The 16934-nt window shown below is 34.3% G+C and overlaps 3 protein-coding genes across 3 annotated transcripts in view; all 3 read right to left on the bottom strand.

The window, feature by feature from the left end:
* The window catches only part of LOC140057718 (uncharacterized), a 29270-nt gene extending 19972 nt beyond the window's left edge, over positions 1-9298 (bottom strand). Inside the window, exons 1-4 of the mRNA XM_072103438.1 lie at positions 7902-9298; positions 4519-4983; positions 3268-3402; positions 1244-1373 (exon numbers count right to left, since the gene is read on the bottom strand). Of these exons, the coding sequence (XP_071959539.1) occupies positions 1244-1373; positions 3268-3402; positions 4519-4983; positions 7902-9298 (2127 nt within the window). The remainder of the gene's footprint in view (positions 1-1243; positions 1374-3267; positions 3403-4518; positions 4984-7901) is intronic.
* Positions 9299-9368: 70 nt separating this feature from the next.
* Positions 9369-10874, bottom strand: LOC140057717 (uncharacterized). The gene has a single exon (XM_072103437.1). It carries the CDS (start codon positions 10872-10874, stop codon positions 9369-9371), a length of 1506 nt encoding a protein of 501 aa, XP_071959538.1.
* A 2447-nt stretch (positions 10875-13321) lies between these two features.
* On the bottom strand, positions 13322-16929 carry LOC140056015 (coagulation factor IX-like). Its single transcript, XM_072101215.1, is given in 3 exon segments — positions 13322-15911; positions 16245-16487; positions 16815-16929. Coding segments are annotated over 3 exon segments (1161 nt in total). The 3' UTR covers positions 13322-15108.
* Between the last annotated feature and the right edge of the window lie 5 nt (positions 16930-16934).

Below are 16934 nucleotides of genomic sequence, written 5' to 3'. Positions count from 1 at the left end.
TACAGCATCATAATGTTGAAGACAGGCCGATTTTCTTTTAAAAATACTATTTTGATAGATTTAATATACGTTTTTACAAATGTATTGATTTGTGATGAATGGAACATTCTAAATTATTTGGTTTAACCAGGGAAGAGTTAAATTAATTAAATAATTAAAATTGTAATTTAACTCTTCCCTGGTTTAACCATGGTTGCATACCTCCATGGTTTAACCATAGAGATATTATAGTGAACTCTATGGTTTAACACAAGTAGGTAAATTGATGGACCCTTGGAGAATAAACATAAATAGTATTGTAATGCTATACAATACTGTAAATAGGTATTAACCACTTTTGATCGCCATTTGAGTGTTGGTACTGTTAGATATAATATAAACAAATATACTAATAAACTTTATTACTGTGAGTGTGGGTAGCCCCTACTTTTAGATTATAAACACATAATAATATAATACTTTATTACTGACAGTTGCTTCTCAACGTTTGTATTAATTAATAATTACAAAAAAATATAAACGTCGTAGTGGTGTATCGTTACATGTACTTTACTATTTCAATCGACTATGACAGTGACAGTTTTAACAAAGTATTAAATCGGAAATGTTTTACTCTATTTAGTGGTATATTATTTATAGGCCTATAAAAAAATATTTTGTTACTGAGTGGATAATAAAGAAATATAAAGAATAATTTTAATATAAAGAATATATTAAAAAATTGTTCATCTTTGTACCTATCCTAATCCCCAACCCACTCAACCCTAATGTTAGATACAAAACACAAATTGGGTTTGTTTAAATGAGTCCACATATATATAGTCCTGCGGTACGTACATTTGAAATCGCCAGTTTTTTTACGCTGCAATTACTACTGTATGTATTCGAGAACTATCTGTGGGCACGACCTAGATGGTACGCGAGAAAAGTATTATAAAATTAATGAATGTTTATGAGTTGGACGGTGAGAATATTTCATGAGTTGAAAAATAGAGCAATCAATTTGTAATCTTATGAATTCTATCCATTCATTAAATACAAAACGCTCATTGTTTTTTAAGTAAAACATATGCTTTTATTCAATGTATCCATCGTAAATCATTGGCGAATGTAAACGTAGCGTGGCAAAAAATTCTCAAAATCTTTACAGGAAGCTGAACGTGCATTAGAGGATTCGAAGAAAACAAGCACTAATTTAGCCCCGTTTACTATGAAAAATCAATCTAATTTCACTCTGAATTACCTTATAAACTTTTAACTTAAAGAATTCTGAAGTTGCCTCTGACTCATTGTAAAATATGCGTCGATCGGATCCATCAAGGTTGCATGACTCAACTTTAGAAAACCCATTACCCACGTCTGTCCAGTAAAGTCTAAATAATAAATATTGTAATGATTATGTAGTCCTTGTTGTATATAAGCTAACATTTCTAATTTATAATACTAAGGCAATATTATACAAATATTGAATGTTTACTATTATTATTATTATTATTATTATTACTTGTATAGCGCACATTTATACAACATTTAATTATAATCAGCGGCGCTTCACATCAATTAGTAACATTGTTTGAAATATAGTGCTTTTAAATGTTTTTTAAACTGATTATAGTCGTCTAAGTGTTTAATGTGACTTGGTAATCTGTTCCAAATTTTGGGTCCTGCTACGGCGAACGAACGGTCAGCAAATGTCTTTCGTTTAGTTCGTGGGATTGTCAGGTTATAATTGCTGGTGCTTGAACGAGTACTGCGAGAAACATTCCGCACAGTAAGAATATCTCTCAGGTAACTTGGAGCGGAACCTTTAAGCAAACGCCATACAAGACACGCTATTTTGAATTGACATCTATGAGACATCGGAAGCCAGTGCAAGGATCGCATGGCGTTAGTTGCACTGTCATACCGACCTTTCCTGACAATTATTTTCGCAGCTTGGTGCAGTAACCTCTTCATTGGAGCAAGGGTATTAGCAGGTAGACCATAATACAATGCATTGGCGTAATCAATATGTGACAGCACGAGCGATTGAACTAGTTGTTGAGAAAGATGGTGAGAATACTTAAGTATATAAGTTGAAACATAGAGTACTCTCTCTCTCTCTTTTTTCATCGAATGTAATATTCTCTCCATTTAGGCCTAACGAATACAAACATTTTATTTCAAATCATATTTGTTTTATAACATGACACACCTACTTTTATTCATAAATTAACGAATGCTAGGCCGGGGAGCTAAGCTTAAAGACCAATTTACACTAGGGCGATAACGATCAACGGTAAAAGATAAATATGCATTTTTCATATCTAAAACAAAGACATTTTAAAAAGTTGTCCTCCTATAGTTCGATTCCCCTGAAAACCAAGGAAATCCATCTAGTCAATCGTTATAGAAGTTTGTGCGTCAAGGTATTCATCATTTTTGATTGATTAATGCCATCTCCACTACTTTCAATCTATTGCTATGTCAGGGGGAGATGACCGCCATCACGTGTGTCTTGCCATAACCACCAGGCTCTGTTAATTACCGTTCCGATGCGAAAGCTCCCTATTGTCAATTTCCTATTACATAACCAACAATTAGAACGGTCATTTTAATACCTGACTGCTGTACATGCGATACGAATGGTCTTCCGGGAATGTAGGAACGTGTTCAACATGTTATTGTACATTAAAACAGATAATTGATAGTTGGAAGGTACAATTACAAGTTTACAATCTATTTCGTCACCTTACCCTTTGATTGGATGAACTGCGATTCCACGTGGTTTGTCTAACCCTTCTCTCATTAAAATACGATTGTTATTATTTCTATAATTGATGACGAAGATCCAGTCGTACGTCTGATCAATTATGTACAGATTTTTTGCCAACCAGTCGACTGCAATGCCTTCATCATTTTTGATTGATTAATGCCAACAAGACCTCTTCTCCTCCTCATCTCCTGTCCGTGTGAAATGTTGTGCACGGCAATATTTTTGTTTTTCACCGAGCATAATTTAACTCAAATAATGGCAGTTTGGACATGCTTAACTTATGTGTGTATTGTAGAAAGACACATATACCGTTAGGATTTCAGGAAAAGAGTTGAACGTTTCATCTACAATTGATGAAAATCCTTCGGTTTCTTTTCAGCCTGGTAATATTTTCAAATATTGGTACTTTTTTTAATGAGAAATACCCATTTCGTACTAGAAAACTTGTTTGGTCGATTGACAGGGCTAATTAGAGAAAATTTAATATAGATAGAAAATACGTGATAGGCTACCTGTTGTCGGCATAGTCAATAGAGAGTCCATTAGGCGAAGTAATATCAGTGGTGATAAAATCTGTTCTGTTTGTTCCATCAAGATTTGATTTTTCGATTTTTGGCACTTTTCCACAGTCACTCCAAAATAAAAGACTGTAAAAGAGAGAATTCATTATTGACAGAAGAACTTGTTATTTACAATTCAAAGATGTTCGTAAAAAAGACTAGTTATATTCGTAATTATACTCGTAAACTAATTATTGCTTAAATTTAAAGTAGACTGGTCTTCAGTACTACAAACTTTGGACATAGGCCTATAGAAATTATTTTAGATTCATTGGAATTAAAACTATTAGAAGAACATAAGGAAGTACATGAATTTAAATCGAATGAAATGCATCACAAAAGCTGATATTATTTATTATTAAACATGTCATGTATGAATACAACAAATAAAAATGGACTCAAGGCAGATTCCAATTCGCTTCGGGACGTTAGACGAAAGGGACCGATACGATAATTTATACAGAATATTAATCTGCGCATGTGTACAAGCCCAGTATACTCCGTTCTCATTGCGACTATAGTTGCTAGATTTAACGTTCGATCTAAAAGAGGAGCAACGTTTATGACGTTATTTTGAGTTTGAGTACGAAGCAAATGCACGCGGTAGTTTTCTATTTTACTTTTTTTTGGTAAAATTAACTACAGTACATCATATGTATTATATAGTATGTGTAGAATTTGCTTACAGTATTCTAGATATTCCTTACAAAAAAGTATCCTCGTAGCTTACACGCCTCTTTTTGTAGAAACTCCGGGTGTACAGGGTCTGTCAGCTATTAAAAAAATGTACTTCCATAATTTTTTTTACCTCAAATAATTAAAAATGACCCTTTTGCATATGTTCAATTTTTTTCTCAGGTCAAGCACAACAAGTATAAGTGAAATCAACTTATTATCAACCTATTCTCCACTACTTTCAATCTATTGCTATGTCAGGGGGAGATGACCGCCATCACGTGTGTCTTGCCATAACCACCAGGCTCTGTTAATTACCGTTCCGATGCGAAAGCTCCCTATTGTCAATTTCCTATTACATAACCAACAATTAGAACGGCCATTTTAATACCTGACTGCTGTACATGCGATACGAGAATGGTCTTCCGGGAATGTAGGAACGTGTTCAACATGTTATTGTACATTAAAACAGATAATTGATAGTTGGAAGTTACAATTACAAGTTTACAATCTATTTCGTCACCTTACCCTTTGATTGGATGAACTGCGATTCCACGTGGTTTGTCTAACCCTTCTCTCATTAAAATACGATTGTTACCGGTATTATTTCTATAATTGATGACGAAGATCCAGTCGTACGTCTGATCAATTATGTACAGATTTTTTGCTAACCAGTCGACTGCAATGCCTTCGACATTTTTGGTTCCACCAAATATTACACTAGTACCGCCACTGGATACGTCCATTCTTACTTTGTATACGGCCGCACGGACATTGGCGCTAAAAAATATTAGACGGTCACTATAGTCATAATCTAGTGCAACAAACTTAGCTGGTGTAAGGTTGTATTTCATAGTGGCTGTGTTAGTCCCTTCAGGTATGTTTGTCTTCATGTTAAAGGTTGCGAGTTTAGAATTAGGTTGTGAGTTACTTGTGTCCACTTCTGTCCATATTAACAAATCTGCTGTTGATGAAGTAATTATCAAAAGTGACCTTAAAAACAACAAGACAAAAAAAAAAAATTAGTTCGTAAGCTGAATCACTAGTCAGGGAAACAAAAAAAGAAGAAAAAGATGATGTTCCGCACGCTCATCTTCTTTCTATTTTTTAACACTTTATTATTTTATGTATGTATCAATTTGTCCTATGTAGTGCATTCGTACAACTGAGACCACGCCGAGGACGTTGGAGAATCGCCATGCAATAAAATACCAAAAAAGCCTTAGTATAGCATGAACCTAATCTAAACCTAGGTCCATGGAACAAGAGTAAACAAGAAATATTTCTTACAAATTGACGTAACAGTTTTAAAGATATATTGTCCCTCTGAACAATATTTTTTATTTCAAATTTGTTTTTTAATGTGTCATTTTATTGTCACATAATAGTTATTTTACCTGAAAAAAAATGTAATTTAAAGCAAAAATACTTAAATTGTCTGTCAGACAATGGTTTTTGGGTTATAATTAAACGTTTCTTTTCTCTTTTTATACGTGAATAAATATTATTGTTACAGAAGTGAATAACTTTGATATGAAACACAGACTCAATTTCTGTCACTTTAGTTTATTTTATTGCTAAGGTCAAGTCTGGGGGGGGGGGGGGGGGTCACTTTATCACACCTAAATAATTTAAGTGTGAAGTATCCTATTACAAACAAAAACTTTAATGGACTGTTTTGATAATAATTCAATAATTATCTGACAGGGATTTACAGTATTATATATATCGGTCTATATTGACAGTCAAATGGGACTCATAAATACCAGAAATGCTTTGGGATTTGTAATTTTAGCATGACGTGTCCTAGTTTACAAAAAAACAAAAACGTCGGCCTCTAGTACTATAAATGCTGCTTGCTTCCAGTTTCTAAATGAGTAGTCCTCTTGGGACGTTAGCTGGCTAAAGCAGCAGCGTGAAAAGAATTAATGCTTGACGCGATGTAGTCTGGGTTCCAGACGGAGTTTTGTCTTAATATTAGTAAAAAGATAAATATTTTGGCACATATGGCGTTTCATACGTATACTACTTGATTTTGGATACTCCGTCTGGGGAAACACGCACAAGTCACGTGGTTTGACACCAAGAATTCTTGGTGCATACGATTATCCGGTTGATTAGTTTCAGCTACATGCGATTGGCTACTCACTCGTACACTGTTTTAATATTCATATTTCAAAATTTCAAAGCCTCAACAACTAAGATGATGCGCATGCGCTATGTTACGTTTAGACAATGTGTACATTGATGACAGTTTCTGAAGGCTAGAAATGATTTTATATGCCTAGTAGTCTGGTAAACATTTGATGGGATTTTTCCCAAGAACATGAAAACTCGTCTTGATATGATAGGGTAGCTTCGCCGCAAATCAAACATTGAATGGATCATTTATTACGCGGAGATAATTTTGATTTAATTCCCACCCAGACCCTGTCCTGTTCTGTATAATGGTGTAGACCTAGCCCTGTTGTGTGCCGGTGGTGGTATGTAGCTAGGCCTACTTTATTGGCGTTTTATTTGGCAGGTCATACGTGCAAGTTGAGTAGGACCTACGGAGGAGGCCTAGGCCAAGGACTAAACAATTAATAAACAAAACAACTTGGCAACACGATTTTATATTTCAACAGTCTCGATCGTACATTCAGCACACTGTACGTACTCGATCTTTTTCATTTTGAAACAAAATGATCATTGGTGGTTGATTCGAAATCCATATTTACATACCGCCCGCCCCATATAGCCAAATACGGTATGATAACCTACGTCATTCTTATCGGATGTTTGCGGTCTGCAAATCGATTTCTATACGTGTTTCACAAGTCTGTATTTTCAGACAAAATTCGCGGTCGAAATAAAAACAAATAAATAAAAAAAAAGATAATACAGACTTGGGGCAAGTCTAGATTTATATATGTATCTATCCCAAATTTGTATATATGTTGTTTTTGTTTTTATTTACAATCATAGTAGTCTACTATTAGAGTTGCATTTCTTTCAAAAACATAATCATTGAAAAATGCATATTATCTCTTTTATTAATAATTATTACTTACTAACTATTTAAACAAACTAAAATATTTTATTTAACATTGCTATTTATTTTAATTATGTACCACTTTCAACTTTCTTTACCTTCTGGTTAACATTTTTACATATTTACTTGAATAGCAAACATTGCATGAGAAAGCATGTCCAAATCTGTTACAAATGCTAGTACAAATTGTACACGTTCCTTATGATTAGCTCATTATAAAAGACATTAAGTAGATGGTTTTTATGGTTACTGTTCTTAAATTTACATATTGAGAATTTTGCAATAAATATAATTGTATTACAAAAATATTTATATTATTTGAATGTTATTAAATAGAAGAAACAACATATTAAATAATAATAATAATAAACAGTATTTATATAGCGCCTAATGGATCACTGACCCCTCTAGGTGCTTTACATAGTACCTTAACTAATGGTAATAAACTATCCCCCGCCGGACACCATTCCAGTATTTCTTAGTCGAGGTTTCGGGGATGGAGACAATCAATAATGTGAAAAAAAAAAAATGTAACTAAGCTTAACTATGCTTAACTAAGGTAAAACTATCCCCCGCCGGACACCATCCCGGTATTTCTGAGTCAAGGTTTCGGGGCCAGAATTAAGAATAGAGAGTAAATGAAGCATGCACAACTTAAGCTAGGGTTAAACTATCCCCCGCCGGACACCATCCCGGTATTTCTGAGTCAAGGTTTCGGGGAAGGAATAAATGAATGAATGAATAAGTTAATTAATACCGGATGAGAACAGATGGGCTTTCAGTCGTGATTTAAAAATACTGACTGAAGGAGCAAGTCTCACAAAGAGTGGAAGTTTGTTCCATAATGAAGGTGCTATTGCTGCAAAAGACCTTCTACCAAGCAGTGGATGATTTTGGTAATGTTAGAAGAAATTGATCACCAGACCTTAAAGAGCGCGACGGGATGTATTCAGAAATGAGCTCGCGAATATAATCAGGGGCAAGCCCATGTAACGCGTTGTAAGTGATCAGCGAGATTTTAAACGTTATTCTCTTACACACTGGCAGCCAGTGAAGCTCTTTCAACACCGGTGTAATACTGTGCCGCTTTTTAGTCAAAGTGATCATCCTTGCAGCAGTGTTTTGAACTAGCTGGAGTTTTGCAATCTCATAGTCAGGTAAGCCACATAAAAGACTGTTACAACAGTCAAGACGCGAGCTAACAAACGCGTGAATGAGCTTTTTAGCAGATCCTCTATCAAGGTACTTGCGAACTTGACCGATTTTCCTGAGCGCAAAGTTAGCTGACTTGCAGATGTTATTAATGTGTCCCGACATACTTAGCTTGTTGTCGATTGTAATGCCAAGATTGCGTGCAGAAGGAACCGTTAGAACAAACTCCGAGCCAACCTGAATTTGGTCAATTTGGTTATTGTTCCGCAAAGACCGGGAGGTGATGTGAAGTACCTCTGTTTTGCCGCTATTAAGTTTGAGTTGATTGACTACCATCCATTTCTTGACTTCTTGGATGCAAGATTCAAGTTGTGAAATAGCACTATCTGTTTGCAAAGGATTAAACATCATATACAGTTGTGTATCATCCGCGTACACCATCAGCTCAACTCCATCATAAGAACTAACAATATCTTCTAATGGCGATGTATAAAGCGTGAAACACAGAGGGCCCAGTACAGACCCCTGTGGAACACCATCCAGTAGCGGAGACGGATTCGATGTTGACTCTTTAATAGCAACGGATTGAGTGCGGTTGAGCATGTATGATTGAAACCACTTGAGAACTGTGCCATCGACTCCATACCGATTTGATAGTCTCTGCAGTAATATTTTGTGATTTATGGTATCAAATGCTGCAGTTAGATCAAGTAACACTAGTACTGCTTCACTGTGTACATCAACAGCGCGAAGTAAATCATTAATGACACGAATCAGAGAGGTTTCAGTAGAATGGTGTTTACGATAGGCTGATTGTCTCTTGCCGTGCAGGTCATTTGTTACAAGATGTTTAGTTAACTGAGCGGCAACACATCTCTCAAGTATTTTTGAAATGAAAGATAGATTGGAGATTGGACGGTAATTCTTCAATATTTCTGGGTCTAAAGAGAGTTTCTTAATAAGTGGTGTTAAACGTGCAGCCTTAAAGATATCAGGAACTGTTCCACATGATAGTGATCTGTTGACAATGTCACATATGGTGGGAATGAGTTCATCGAGACATTCCTTCAAAAGCTTTGATGGTATAGGATCTAGAAGACAAGTAGATGATTTGGAAGCCATTACTATCTTGCGTAGATCCTCGTGAGACACATTAGCAAAAGTATTGAAAGAGTGTACATCAGCCTTTTTATTATGACACTACCGACACTGTAAGGGTCATTCTCGAGTCAATTTTAACTTTATGAATCTTATCACGAAAGAATTCAGAAAATTGACAAGCCATATCATCTGAAGACTCATGTAGAGGAAGAATCTGCTTATGATTTGCTGAAGTGAGATTGTCAATCAGGTTAAATAGCTTGCCCTGCTCACACTTTGATACTTGGCATCTGTGGAAGTCGGTCTTCGACTTTTCAAGTAACTGTTTGTATGTGTTGCATTCGCTGTGGTACAGTTGTTTATGTACCTCTAAACCAGATGAAGCCCATTTCCTTTCACAGCGGCGTTTGACTCTCTTTTGTTTACGCAGGTTCTCATTATACCAGGGAGCGTGAGGTCTCAGTATTATGGACCTGGTAACTATCGGGGCATGCAAATCCAAAAGATGAGAAAGGACGTTGTTGTATTGAGCTACAAGTGTGTCAATTCCTGCAGCAGGGTTCGTAATCAACTCAGATTTCACAATGTCATTCTTAAAAGACTTAATATCAATTTGGCGCAATTTACGGAAACTAATTCGATGCCTAGTGGAATCCGGGCGTGATATACTCAAATGACACATAGTTGGATAATGATCAGAAGGCTGATCAGTATGGATGCTAATATCAGTTATAAGTTCATCTGTATCTCTGCAGATTAACAAGTCAAGTGTGTGACCACTCTTGTGAGTGGGTCCGGTAACGTGCTGAGTGAAACCAGAGATGGATAGAAGGTTCTTCATAGTAATCGCATCACTGTTTTGCACGTCGTCCATGTGTAGATTAAAATCCCCTGCCAGTAGAACACGACCAGGAACATTATTGATCAACTCAAGAAGAGTCGAGAAGTCTGAAAAGAACATCTTAGTTGTTATCTTGTTGTTTCTTGAGTAAGGTGGTCTATAAATAATGTACAGCCTACAAGAGGACGACTTTGCAGTGATGGTGATATCTATATATTCAAATGATTTAAATATCGGTCCACTATTAGCAGTAGCTAAGAAGCCTTTTCGCAAGATCACACATACCCCTCCACCTGTTGAGTGATTTCTGGATCGGTGAAGAAGTTCAAAGTCAGGAAGAGTATTTTTAATATCAGCTATAGCACGGTTGGAACGATCATCATTTGTCAGCCATGATTCGGTTATAGCAAAGATATCTAATTTCTTAGTAATTATAAAGTCACAGACAGAAGCAGTCTTAGGTTTTATAGACCTGGCATTCCAGGCAGCAAAGTTGACGGGTTGTTGTATACGTGAATTGTTACGAGGTTGCAACTGTATCTTCACTAGATTGCTATTATCACAATGTTTGTTATCAACTACAGGTATCGACACCTGTAATGATTTGTTTACAAGTCTCCTTTGGGCTCTAATACCCCTTCGGGTACGCTTACCTCTGTACAATCCCAATGAACAAACATGATGAAATAAGGCAAGGGGCAATCCTGGTTTGGCACAAATATTGAAGGCCAATAATGCTTGCCTAGAGTGTGACATGTTTTCAATTCACAAATATCAGGTAGCCATGTGCAAATTAGTTGTACTCCATTATTGCTGAAAAACACAGGCAGGTAAGATGCTATTATTCAGCCATGCACCAACATCAATGATGCTACTGGAGCCTAGATAAGTATGTAGAATTAAAATCACTTGAAATGACCAATTGAAATGATAAAACAGGAATAAGTTAAGTGACTGGAAACTAATAACTGGACAGGAAACAGTCAAACAGTATAAAATGTCAAAATTTGATACAATATTGATATATTTCTTGATGTATTTTGGGTGCAACTACAGAGCGCTACTCCATTAGACCACCATTCTATGAATTCTATTAAATAGGAAAAAAAATGTTTAAACATTTAAATATATAAATCCAAAATTATTGAAAATTATGACAATTCTCGTAGGTAATAAATAGTGACTGGATCTCAATGGAAACCACAAACCAGTCCAAAGTATACTTGCTATTATGATGAGCGTATTATGACGACCTGATTACTGCCTCACAGCTAAGGATCTGACTTGGATGACAGCTCGTTCAATGTAAACACTATACCAAACATTTACTTACCTAGTGGTAACTTTGAAGAGCTCATTTCATCCAAACCTCGTTGTTGTTATTTAGGTATTTCGGCAGGTCATAACATTGCTACATCCAGAATCACACATTTAAAGTAAAAGAAAATATTATTTCTATATATTAAAATTACTACAATATTTATGAAAAGTTTGAAAAATGTAAGTCACAGAGGTTGGTTAGTATAGTTGTAGTTAGTCGATTTCGACCTTTGACCTCAGAATGTTAATCTAAATGCCTGAATTATATTAAGTTAAGTTGGGTTAAATAATTAGAAGCTTAAAAATCAAACACACTCGCATTTAGCTTTCATATATTACTATTAATCGTTTACTGTATATGGCGTTTGCATATTGCATACCGAGATAATTTGCATATTAGTCTACAGGTTGTTGGTCCTTCATATAATTGTAACAAGAACGTACAAGGACACACATAATAACGGAACGAGTAAAACGGGTGAACTTAAATGTGAACATATGAATGTGAGCGATTACATGGTATACTTAAATGTGAACATTATGAATGTGAACGATTACATGGTATACTTAAATATGCATAATGAATGTGAAAAATTACATGATGTACTTAAATGTGAACATATGAATGTGAACGATTACATGGTGTACGTAAATGTGAACATATGAATGTGAACGATTACATGGTATACTTAAATGTGCATATATGAATGTGAAAATTACATGATGTACTTAAATGTGAACATATGAATGTGAACGATTACATGGTATACTTAAAGGTGTATATATGAACGTGTACAATTACATGGTGTACTTAAATGTGAACATATGAATGTGTACGATTACATGGTGAACTTAAATGTGAACATACTGTATGAATGTGAACGATTACATGATGTACTTAAATGTGAACACATGAATGTGTACGATTACATGGTATACTTAAATGTGAACATATGAATGTGAACGATTACATGGTGTACTTAAATGTGAACATGTGAACGATTACGTGGTGTACTTAAATGTCAACATATGAATGTGCACGATTACATGGTGTACTTAAATGTCAACATAAAATATGTATATATGAATGTGAAGGATTGCATGGTGTACTTAAACTTATAGAATACATACATCATTTAAATGGGCTGCTGACTACTGCTTTTATTTGGTGTATATCACACTGTATATGGTCAACTTTTACCTATAGCGAACCAACTTGATTACGTGTCAAATTCATAATCAACATATATATAATAACCTAGACAATTTTGGTTAAACTCTACCATGAAGTTATTAACTTTCAATTTTTTAATGGCAATTCAAAGTGGTGATCCGTATCATGAATTGGTGTCATATATGTATAAAGTTAGGGTGAATGGCAAAATCAGCACTGTGGTCATGTTACAAGAGTTGTCAAAATAATATAGATTATCAGATAAAACTCATAGAAAGTAGGAAATCTTTTGCCATTTCCCCCCTGACTGTATCAAAATTTTTAACAAAATAATGGCTAGTAAGGGAGAAAAATGTTCAGATATATTTTGGTTAAAAAGTCAAATAAATATGTAAATTAGATGACATTTGACATCAAATTTGAGTTTAAAGTTGCCGTTTCACTATGACCGGTGTTAGTACCAAGTATGAACCATATCCGATAATTTTTTCAGTTTTTTTCAGTAGGGGTTAAGTGCAAAAATTCTCAACCAATTAAAAACCTCCACACATTTCTACTATCATCATACATCAGACTGCTTTACTTTACTCTGTAGTTAGTTCATTTACCGGAAATTGCAAATTCGTACAAGGAAAAGACGCTATAAAAATAATATGAAGATACTTTATTGTCCTCAAGTACAAACTTATACAATAAGGAAATGTGTGGTATCTTTAGCAAAATACAATTGTTTCATAAACTCCATAATTTCCCGTTATATCATTTTACATGTAAAACATTATTATCAAGCATTGTTGATATATCTCATATCTCTAATATTAATATCTCTTACGTAAGACCCATACATTAGTATTGGTCTATTTCTAAAGCTAAGCGTACATTTTTAGAAATACTACAATATCATTATTATTGTCAATGGAAGTAATAAGAAATATCAAAATATTGACAGCAAGTACCATGGAGGAATTAGTTCATGGTAACACTAAGACAAGTATTTATCTCGAAGTAATTTGACAGCTTTGTCATTGTCCTTTGCATATTCTTCACTAGACTCGCATTTGTACACGTTTAGAAAAGTACAGATTGTACAAGGAAGCTGTTTTTCAAGAGTTGTTACGGTTTTAAAAAGGCTTCAACAATGTTATTAAACCTCGGTTAACGTAATCAAAAAACGAAATTGCCTCCTTATACAACCAGGAAACAATGACATTATATTCTTTAGTAGAGGAATAAAATATCATGTTCCTTACGCATTTTACATATACACGAAAAGAAATTGAAGGGTGTAAAAACCCATAAGAACTGGTAATTTACAAAAATATATATAAATGATCCTTTATTAAAATGGTTTTTTTTTATTTGGACAAATCTGTTTATGTCATTACTATATTTATGAAATCTAGAAATGCTGTAAGTCTAGTAGTATCTATATTTACCTGGTTGAGAACAATCTTCATCCCAACCTCCACAAATTTCTACCATTACGCTTCTTCACCAATTAAATCAGACAGTACAGTTGTCGGAATTGGCAAATAAAAATTGTAATTTTGTACAAGGAAAATACGCTATTTTATAAGATATGAAGATACTTTATTGTCCTCAAGTACAAACATATACAATAAGAAAATGTGACTTCCATTGGTATTTTAGCAGAATATTGTTTCATAAACTTCATATTTTTCCGTTAAATGTAATTTTACATGTAAAACATTATTTTCAGCCATTGTTTTAAATATCATTATCAAACAATATTTCTCAACCAGTGTCATCACGAAAAGAGTAACACAATACAACTCATATCATCTCTAATATATTTTTTTGTAATCAATGTTAGGCCCATATATTTAAATATTGGTATATTTATACAGCCAATTTTTTTTAGCAATACTACAATATCATTATCATTGTCAATGTAAGTAGTAGGATTATGAAAATGTATTACTAGACAGCAAGTACCACCATGAAGAAATTACTTTACGGTAACACTAAGACAAGTATTTACTGTATATTTGACGGCGTATTGCCATTGTTAGATGCATATTGTTAAACGGTGTAACAATTCTTTTGGACAAGTTAAGTATAAGGAAGCTCTTTTTCAAAAGTTGTTTTACGATTTGGAAAAGGCTATAATAATGTTATTAAACCTCGATTAACGGAATCAACAAACGGAAATTGCCTCTTTATACAATCAGGAAACAATGACATTCTATTCTTTAGTAGAGGAATAAAATATCATGTTCCTACGCATTTTACACATTTTTACATTCTATTCTTTAGTACAGTAAGCCTTTATTAAAGTGTTTCTTTAATTAATAAAAACAAAAAACACAGGATATATATACAAGAACGATTTAGACTTTATGGTCAGGATACTTTCATTTGAAAACTATATAAAATACAAGATATTATAAATAATCAATACCATAATTATTTGTCTATTCTTAATTAATATCGTATACCAACTTAATATACTAACAGTATATATTTTTTCTAGTTTTATTTGGATAAACTTTTTTCTGTCATTAATTTATTTATCCAATCCAGAAATTCTGTAAGTCTAGTGTAATATTTATATTTACCTGGTTGAGAACAATCTTCACCCCAACTAACTATTCCGAACAAATACCATCGGTTATCACGAAAAATTGAAAATGACCCGCCATCTTCTCCATTGCACGCATTGGTTGCTTTCTGTGCGTATCCAGCACAGAACATCTTACGTGTCACTGTACGCTTTGTTGAAGTGATGCACTTTCTTTGACGAACAACGGGTACATACATTTCCTTCAACTGTGGTGTTTGGCCGTCTGTTTCCCAACCGTTTACCCGACCAAGTTGACGCCTTTTTATTACAAGGGTTAGATTGTTTGTCGGTAAACATATAGGCCTAATGTAATCTGTAAAGTTTGAAATTGGTGTTTCAAGTTTGATCATGGCAACATCAGCGTTGAAAGTTGAAACATCGTAATCTTCATGCCTAACAATCTTCCTAATTTTGTAAAATTTTCCTTTTTAACCTTCTCTTATTGTAGAGTCATGGTTGGTCACAAGGATACGAGTGTTCATCTGTTTTACTGAAATCGGACCGTTTATGCAATGTGCTGCTGTTATTATCCATTCTGAATTTAAAATTGATCCACCGCAGAAAGCTTTCTTTTTGCGAAAGTTGTAAAGACGTACCATCCATGGCGCCGAACCTCTCAAGGAGTATCTTTCGCCTACCACACGTAGGCCTAAACTATCTTCATTTAGCTCTATCTGATCTAGTAAAGCTTCTGATGATGTAACAATTCCGCATCCTATAATTTAAAAAGGTACCATACAAAACAGTATTTGTTACCCGATAGGCCTATTTATTTTTAAATTATAAAAAACTCTCTTGACATGAATCTGTTCTATTAAATTATGACCCTCCTCTCTGATCGCCAGCATTTAGATTAATTCAATTATCTTAGTACTGTTGTTTTGAACTACATTTGTTTACATAATGCACAATAATTATCATCATATTGTTCGCGGATTGAGCATAATCCTATCCTGTTTTTTAAGTGAACAAGGAGAAGAGAAAGATGCGTTTTCGTTCAGATAAGTCCCACGTATTTGTTTAATTAAATGATAATCAATTTACTGACCCTCTGCCATTACGAGGCTTGTATATCTTTCAGCATCTTCAGTAGAAATGCGAGTTATATTTAATATTCCATCAGGTAAAATGTGTGTATTTTTGTGAGTGATTATTACTTCATCGTCTTTTCCCCATGTGATCGAACATTGTTCGCCTACCAGTGTACCTGTACAGCTTAAATCGTGGTTATTACTGGGCCTGTCGGTTATGTCACTTATATTTGTAGTTAATAGATCACTGACTACCACCTCTGTAAAATCCAATAGTAGTGTAAAGATAGGACAGGTTACTAATCCCGTTTATAAAACTGGGTTCTCAATAGCAAGCAAACGTGGAAGGAACCGGCTACGGTGTCGTAAGTACAAGAAAAACAAAATCTTATTTAAAAGCAAAATAAGTTTTTGCTTAGAAATATAAACATGATAACAATTATTCAATTTATTCTAAACTGGTACCAGTGGTCAGGCAGCTACGACCAGTGAAGAGTGAGATTTATAACGTTAGATTTTCCACAATATGTACTGTACTACTTTAGAATTATTCTTTTACTGGGCTAACATTAGTATGTGCATCTTACCTCTTAGCAAAATACCATCGTTTGCGCATGTCTGTCGCGTTGGCGTCGGCAGGCAAAGCTCATTACACCCGCCATTGTTTTGAGTACAAACTGTTTCACCTAAAATTAGAATCATTCTAC

This window comes from Antedon mediterranea, chromosome 8 (genome assembly GCF_964355755.1).
Source record: "Antedon mediterranea chromosome 8, ecAntMedi1.1, whole genome shotgun sequence".
Lineage (NCBI taxonomy): Eukaryota > Metazoa > Echinodermata > Crinoidea > Comatulida > Antedonidae > Antedon > Antedon mediterranea.
The sequence above is the reverse complement of the archived record's forward strand: the minus strand, read 5'-3'. Positions and strand labels throughout refer to the sequence as shown.